The 8,293-nt window shown below is 35.6% G+C and overlaps 1 protein-coding gene across 5 annotated transcripts in view; it reads left to right on the forward strand.

The window, feature by feature from the left end:
• LOC106876710 (centrosomal protein of 128 kDa) overlaps positions 1 to 5,436 on the forward strand; it is a 42,770-nt gene extending 37,334 nt beyond the window's left edge. For 3 of the 5 annotated variants that reach the window (XM_052971917.1, XM_014925377.2, XM_052971919.1), the window contains 4 exons: positions 946 to 1,074; positions 1,974 to 2,011; positions 4,366 to 4,426; positions 5,144 to 5,436. In XM_052971917.1, coding sequence (XP_052827877.1) covers positions 946 to 1,074; positions 1,974 to 2,011; positions 4,366 to 4,426; positions 5,144 to 5,341 — 426 coding nt within the window. In that variant the 3' untranslated portion in view covers positions 5,342 to 5,436. Of the gene's footprint in view, positions 1 to 945; positions 1,076 to 1,973; positions 2,012 to 4,365; positions 4,427 to 4,672; positions 4,758 to 5,143 lie in introns of those variants that run through there. The other 2 variants (XM_014925381.2, XM_052971920.1) reach the window with 2 other exon arrangements.
• Positions 5,437 to 8,293: the final 2,857 nt, after the last annotated feature.

An 8,293-nucleotide genomic window follows, 5' to 3' on the forward strand; every position in this document is an offset into this window, starting at 1 on the left:
ACAGCCTCGGGCCGACCAAAGCCTTGTGAGTGGATTTGGTAGACGGAAACTGTAAAGAAGCCCGTTGTTTGTGTGTCTGTGTTTGTCCCCCCAACATCGCTTGACAACCGATGATGGTGTGTTTACGTCCCTGTAACTTAGCGGTTTGGCAAAAGAGACTGATAGAATAAGTACTAGGCTTACAAAGAATAAATCCTGGGGTCAATTTGCTCGACTAAAGGCGGTGCTCCAGCATGGCCGCAGTCAAATGACTGAAACGAGTAAAAGAGTAAAAGAGATACACATACACACACACACGACTGAGATATATAAACTGAAAAGAAAATTTTAGTGATAATGTTATTCTATCATTGCACATGTATGTGTGTGCATATATACATATATATAGTTTATAGATGAGAGACAGCTATTCTCCACATAGAATACATTTCATAGTGCTCAAGAGATTTAAGCTTGAGCAGGTAAAGGAGAAAATGTAAAGATAAACAAGTTAGGCAAGTCGATATACAAAAAATATTAAATACATTTTATATATATATATATATACTCAACAGTAGCCAACAGGATATACATATGTGTGTGTGTGTTCTTGTCTTGATATTGCATAATAGTTGTAAACAAGCATCAACATACAAGAGATGTTGTCTGTTTCCATTTCTCCAATGAGTGTTGGCAACAAAGACATCTGGCCATTAAAAAAATCTGCCTTAAATTCTGTCTGACCCATACGGGCATGGAAAAATGGACGTTAAAGCAATGATAATTATTCCTATTTGCTGTAAATCCTCTTATTTCTGTCATAAAACCAGAACTTTATGTGGTGGTAGTTTAAACAGGCAATACTTATTTAGTGTGGGGATGTGGTTCATGCTATGTATGTTCACACACACACATGAAATAAACAGGTTACATGTTTTTCTTACTCTTTACCATTAACATTGTCAGGAAAATATGACCCAAATATCTGACTGTGTAGTGAAAAGCCAGCAAACAAGCCCAGCAGCTGTTACATTTTCAGAAAAACCACTTTTAGAACAAAGACAACACGTCATTGATGAAATGGAAGACTTCAGGGTATCTAGAATTTTGTTTCTTATGCCTTACACAAATTTACAACTATAATCATTAGACTTGCTACAACTGATACTATATATCAGGTTTTTCTTTTGGAATGATGAGGGCCATCTAGTTGTCTTGGGTGAGGGCTGACTGATGCAGTGACTGTTTAAAGTTAACGAGGGCTGTGCACCATCAACTTTACTCTGTTGTCCATGATCATCTTCAATTCAGTGGAAAGACCAGGACAAGGCAACTAGAGATGGAAATAGATGCAATGGATGACCACGATGTCTTATTGGCCTCATATTACTTACTCTCTGCTCTCCACAATGTGTTGTCACAGCCACCTTCCTCTCTGTTCAACCATGAAATTTTCTTCTGTAGAGCCAATCAGATCCAGAGCATCTATATATTTATCTTGACAGATAAATATATGAGAGAGATCCTTGTGTGGTTCATAAAAGTCAGAAAATACCGTTTTAAACCAGGCATGAGGAGAAAAAAACTAATTTTAGTAAATTCTAATTTACTTACTTTCACACTTCAGTTGTATGATAAAATACAATCTGGCCTTCATTGATTTTCTTGGTCACATGGTAGGCCAGAGGCAACAGTGCTACATTAATTATTCAGTATATATTGTGTAATCATTGGTGTTACTACGGACTCAAATCAGGATCTAGAGCACTTACTGAACAATTTTCATGCTTGAACACCAGGAAAATGCTTGCGTCTTTAAAGGTGTTTTAGAAATAGACTGGGTAAGGAGTTACAGTTAAAATATTCATCTTGCTAAGATGATTGTTTAAAGATGTGTAAACATTCTAATATAATATAAAATAAAATAAAATAAAGTCTCTGATGTGCTATGAGAAAAATATTTCAATGCTTATTTCTATTTCATTTCTTTATAGGAAATTGAGAGAGGTAAAATAGAAAAACGATATCTGAAGTAAGTACATTATAATTTTGGACTGATTATATATTTATAGAAAAAAAAATTCAAAGTTGAAAAATAGATTATTAAAATCAGGTTTGCAAAGATTGTGGAGTTTCTAAATTAACATGTTGGAATGGGTTAAGGATCCTGGATAGTTAAAAGGGGAATAATTTCGCATTTTAACGAAAAGGACCTTTATTGGATTGTACTGTAAGATATTTCTCCAAGAAATATGTTATGATTATGTTAGGGACCTGAATTCATGTTAAATGTATGAGAATGTATACATGTCCATGTATCCGAGTGTGATCATTGCCAGAGCAGCTGTCTGGCTTCCGTGCCAGTGGCACGTAAATAGCACCATTTGAGTGTGATCATTACCAGTGTTGCCTTACTGGCATGTGAACAAATATTCAAGCGAGGTCGTTGCCAGTGCCGCTGGACTGACTCCTGTGCAGGTGGCACATAAAATACACCATTTCGAGCGTGGCCGTTGCCGTTATCGCCTGACTGGCCTTTGTGCCGGTGGCACGTGAAAGCACCCACTACACTCTCGGAGGGGTTGGCATTAGGAAGGGCATCCAGCTGTAGAAACTCTGCCAGATCAGACTGGAGCCTGGTGCAGCCATCTGGTTTCACCAGTCCTCAGTCCAACCCATGCTAGCATGGAAATCGGACATTAAATGATGATGATGTGTGCTGGATATAGGTTCAAATGTATGAGTGAGTGAGCATCAAAAGGTGAAATCAGCAAATCAGCATAAACTTGAAGAAACAGCTTTCTAAAAAATTCTTACTCTACTAGAGAAGGCCAGTGTACTCACAGCCTAATCTTGTCAGTGGAGCAGATGGAGGCATCAGTGGAAGAATCTACTGATATTGTTGGGTTTGTTTGTTCAGGTGGTGAGGGTTGATGCCAAGACTCAAAGTGAACCTCTTTTAGGCAGTCGATGCTGAACAAGTCTTCTTTGAAGATGAACAACAACAAGAAGAATAAGACGAATAGGAAGAACAAGAAAAGGTTGCTTACTGGTTGCTTTGATGTCACTTGTACAAGATGTTTGGTGGAAAACTGAAATCAGAGACCCCCAGCGAGACATCTGGTAGAAGATTGCCAGTCCAAAATAAAGTGTGGACGTTGTTTATGCAGAGACGAGAACTGTGCCTCTAGACCAGGGGTTTTCAAAGTTTTTGACTTGCGGACCCTTTTATATTTCAGGCTTTACCTTAGGGACCCCCCTTATAAACGCTTATGAAATTTATACATAAATATTTTCTTAAAATAACATATATTTTTACATTTATTTATTTAACAGTATTTAACAAATAGGTTTATTGTCAATTAAAAAACACTTCCTAAGTCGATGCAAATGTTCCAAGAGTCCAAAAGGTTCCTGTGTGTGAAGGAAGCTTGCTTCCCAGCTACATGGTTTCAGGTTCAGTCCCACTGCGTGGCACCTTGGGCAAGTGTCTTTTGCTATAACCCCGGGCCGACTAAAGCTTTGTAATTGAATTTGGTAGGCAGAAGTTACTGCCATGTGTGTACATGTGTAAGTGCTTGTGCCACCTAACATATAAAGTGTGGCACAACACTGAACCTACTTTCCATTGTAACCAGTTACAATGGCAGTGGCACAATAGAGGTTTATATTGAGATGACCAAAAACAAACTGCACTTCAGGTTTTTATTATATAAACTTAACTTCTAGAAGTTCTAACAAGAACTAAGGGTCTTTCACTCCCTGTAGCTTACATGCTAGTTAACTCAAAGCTGGGGCCTTGACATGTGCTACTGTTCTGGGTGAGAGTAGACCTGAGAACAATAGTGGCTAAGAGGTGGTTCCATGCTCCTAAAAATCCTGGAGATAAGCACATATGTACATAATATAAACATACATGAGAAAAAACACCCAGAAATACAAGACAATATCTTGTAAGACTTTTCTTTCTATTTTGTGTTGTTAAGCTTTATATCTAATGATTTAAAAGTCAATATCAGCCAACTTTACTATAGCATACAGTGACATTTTTCTTGTGATGATGATGATGATATTGATGAATGTCAGCCTTTCTTTTCACAGAATCTTCACTAAAATCTTAGGCATCACCATATATTACTCAACATTATTACAAAAGCAATGAGCAAAAGCCAAACTTTTAATATTGTCATTTTTTTTTGTGGTAGAAACTTAGTTCAAAAAGAAAATAAGAGTTTGCAGTAATAAAGCAATAGTGTGTCTCTCTCATACATGCTGTTATATTTGGGAAGTTACACAACTCTCTGGTTCAATAAAAAGTATTTGTGTAACCATGAGAGATATTTTGTGGTACAACAGCACTAAGTTTAAATTTGTTTTCCTTCAAAGGTTACAAGAAACCATGAGATCCCTGCAACAGGAATTAGATTTACCAGTCGCCACAGAAAAGGTTGGGGTTTTTTTTTGAACAACTTTAGCACTGATCTCTTTTAATGTATAATTTTATAGTAATCACTTTAACTCTTTTGTTACCTTTTGTTTTCTGTTGAGATGTTTTGTTTCTTTCAATTAATTTTAAATATAACCAAAAATTTAATAAAATAACTTAGTTATCATTAAGCTAGTGTTAGGAACATAAGTTGTGACTAAGGTTTGGTGGAAAATATTAATTCAGAACAAGACATTTGTACTACAGAGCCAGAGGCAGTTTCAGCCAGGGTCGTATCAAAAGGGTTAATTAGCAGAAATGTGAAGCTGGAATGTGATTTCAAGAACTTTATGTAAGTTACTACACAAACTTCCACACAATCTTAACCCTTTAGTATTCAGATTACTTTGTCAAATGTAATGCTTATTGTTCCTAACATTTTCCTTACCTTGGATCCCTTTTATTTAAATGAATATTCTCAAGGATCCTAGGCTTTTAAAAGGTCTGCCAACACAAATTTTGCACTCAGCTCATAGACCCCCAAAGGATTTGAAAACCCCAAGTTGGTATCTGTTGGTATCCATAAAGTAATACAATTTCCTCCTTAAATTGAAATTTTATTATAGACTCAGCATCTTCCTATAACTAACATTGAAAGATAAATTAGATGAGTAGAAGTATTACTAAAATTAAGATGAGCTTATCCTGAAATAATGTTTCAAGATTTTTTATTTCTAGCGTCAAGAAAACGACCTGGCAACTCTTGAGAAAGCTTCTATAAATACGAATCACAGCAACAAAAAACTCACAGAGTCTCAGACAGATTTAACTCCGTCAAAACAACATTCTGTAAATCACTTGGACTTTTTACTTCAAGCTCACAGTTTATCCAATGAAGATTTTCTCAACTCTTTACCCGAACAGTCAACTCGTTAACCCTTTGAATGACAACAACCTACCCAAGGCCACATCTGGTTTTATAAAACAAGCTTTCTGCTTTAAAAGTATCTATATTAAAAGCCATCATTAAATTTTTATGTTAATTTGTGATCCAAATACTAGTTTAATAGCAATTAAATACTTCATTCTTTTCAAAATTAATTGAAAAAAGACAGCTTATTTCTGTAGAAATATGGTAACGAAAGGGTCAACTGACATCAATTTAACATTTAACCATATACTTTCTTCAATATGAAGGTTTCTAATTTCTAGAATTAGTACTTTAGAGGTTTTTTTTAATACACACACACACATCCGCATGTGTGTGTTGTGTGTAAATAATATTCAAATTGCAATGACAGTTAATTAACCAAAGAGTAGGAGCTCAAGAAAATGGTGATGGTCTGTGTTGGCAATTAATAAGCATAAATCTATTCAAAACTTTTTGAACCATTTATATCACTATTTAGCCTATTCATAAGCCACAACTCTGAGATGGTGATTCGTTGCAGCTGTTATTCAAAATAATCTGAGTGAAGAGGAGTTAACTCAACAATATGAACATAAGCACCAAACATATATTTTCATATCCATTCATTTTATGATAAACAGTTGAGTATAATATAATCAATTTGATTGATTACAACTGGAAATTTGTATTTTCTCCCTTCTATTAAAATAAAAATATTTAAACTGACCAAAATTTATATTTACTCCACCATCACAGAAACTCATTAAATCCTTTTAACACCAGTCCACCTGACACAAAACTCTTGTTCTTTGGATACTAACTTCTTGTTTTAACTCTCCGGCTTATTTATTCACATTCATTTCAATTAATCATGCATTACCTTGTAGCCTTGAGATTACAATGACGTGATTGTGTATTTCTAGAATAATATTGTAGGGTAAGTGTGAGAGGCTGGATCTGGCCAGTTTGAACATAAAACAAGTAGAATATTTTGCCCTGATATGGCCGGTTTAAATGCTAAAAAGTTAAACAGAACTAAAACTCTCCCTTCCAAACACCAGCTTAATTACGACAAAATTATTTTACTAAATTCTTGACTGTTTTCAGAATTATTTGGAACAAAGTATATTTCAACAGAAATTCAGTAGATCATAATCTAAATTGTTATTACCAATCATTTCTACAGAATGTGATTTATTAATGAAGGTCCAAGGGTAACAACATTGTCATATATTCCTCAATTTAGTACCAGAATTCATCTTTCGTACATAGATCTGGTACAGACTAGAGTGGTTGTGTATTTGTAGAAGAATCCTCTTTCCTACACCTGACTTGGACCCCAAGACAATTGTCTACCTCACGACAGCATGGAAAATGGACACGAAATAACAACGATCATAGAAAATTCCCTGTTGTAGATTTCTTTCTGTTATTTAAAGAAAATCTTGATAACTGTGCTCTACTAACACCATAGAGTGCAGAGGCTGAGAAAACTAGATGTCCTTCATATAACTGGAGTTGTTTCTCACATGAATGCCAGAGCAAAAAATGGTACACAATTCAAAGAGGCCAGTGACTTCAATTAAAAAACAAATGTTTCCTTCTCGAGCCATGCCAGGCTCATAAGGGCCAGTTTCCCGATTTCAGTGGCATACATATTCCCCACCTGGACAGGATGCTAGTCCATCATAGGATTACTCATTTTTGCCAGCCAAGTGGACTGGAGCAATGTGATATAAAATGTTTTGCTCAAGAACACAATGCATTGCCCGGTTCAGGAAGTGAAACCACAATCTTATGATCATGAGTCCAACACCCTAACCACTAAGCCACATGCCTCCAAAATGACTTCAAATACCTGGGGTCTTACGTTGATGACAGTCAGAAAGACTTTCCGACACGCAAGCCTGCCAGCCCAGCCAAACTGTCCAACTGATGCCAGCAGGGACAACAGACGTTAAATGATGATGATAATTCCACCCACCTTTACTATTGTAGCACAAAGAAGGGTAGTATTCGCCAGCCACTGCTATTTTGCTGCAGCAACAGGCCATATCAGATATTATATTTTGGAGACTTCTACATCCTAATGGGAGACCACTGAAGTACATGGATGTAACTGGTAGAGACACATGACATGAAACTGAGGACCGACCAGAGTTTCTTGGCACAGCATTGTGATATACATCTCCGATTGTGGCACAACAAAGAAAGTTTACAATATATGACTCCTTGTACCGCAATTACTTAGTCACAGTGGCCAAACTAACTCCACTATATTGAACAGTTTTAAAGAGCGGCAAAGTTATTAATAAATGATGGGGAATTAAACCCAAGTCACTGAAGCAACATCTTAAATTTCAGAAGTCCTCAAAATTTGAAAATTATAAAAAGGTTTTAAATTCCGCACTTAGCAATATTATTAACAGGTATCTTGTGTGCCTAGCAGTTAATTGGTTGTATTAGCTTAATTTAGAAAACAAACTGGAATAAAACTGCTTTAGCAGTTAGTAGCAACAAGAGGTCCTTATACTAACTGAAAATTCAACAATTCTCTTTTTTACAGTGTTAACAAAATTTATTACAATTAAATTCAAAATGATACTTTTTCATAAATAAAAATTATAAATTAAAATATTATGTACATTAAATAGAAAAAGTTCAAATATGAAGTTCAGTCCGTCAATCTCTCCATTCAAAGTGAGAAATTATAAAACCAAGAACAAAGACACAAAAAGAGAAAGAGAAACAGAACAGCTGGAAGAGGGAAAGAGAGAGAGAGACAGAGAAAGAGACAGAGAGAGCAACAGGTGGAGGAAAATAGAGCGAAATGAAAAATCTAACTTGTAAACGAGAAGTTTTATAAGCAACTTCTCCAGCAAATTTGGTTTGAACATCATAGAGATTCCGAAACATGATTTTTTTTTTTAGTGGGGAAAGGGAATTAGCTATAATGGGTGAAAAAAAAAAAAAAAAAA

This window comes from Octopus bimaculoides, chromosome 11 (genome assembly GCF_001194135.2).
Source record: "Octopus bimaculoides isolate UCB-OBI-ISO-001 chromosome 11, ASM119413v2, whole genome shotgun sequence".
In the NCBI taxonomy this organism is placed as follows: domain Eukaryota; kingdom Metazoa; phylum Mollusca; class Cephalopoda; order Octopoda; family Octopodidae; genus Octopus; species Octopus bimaculoides.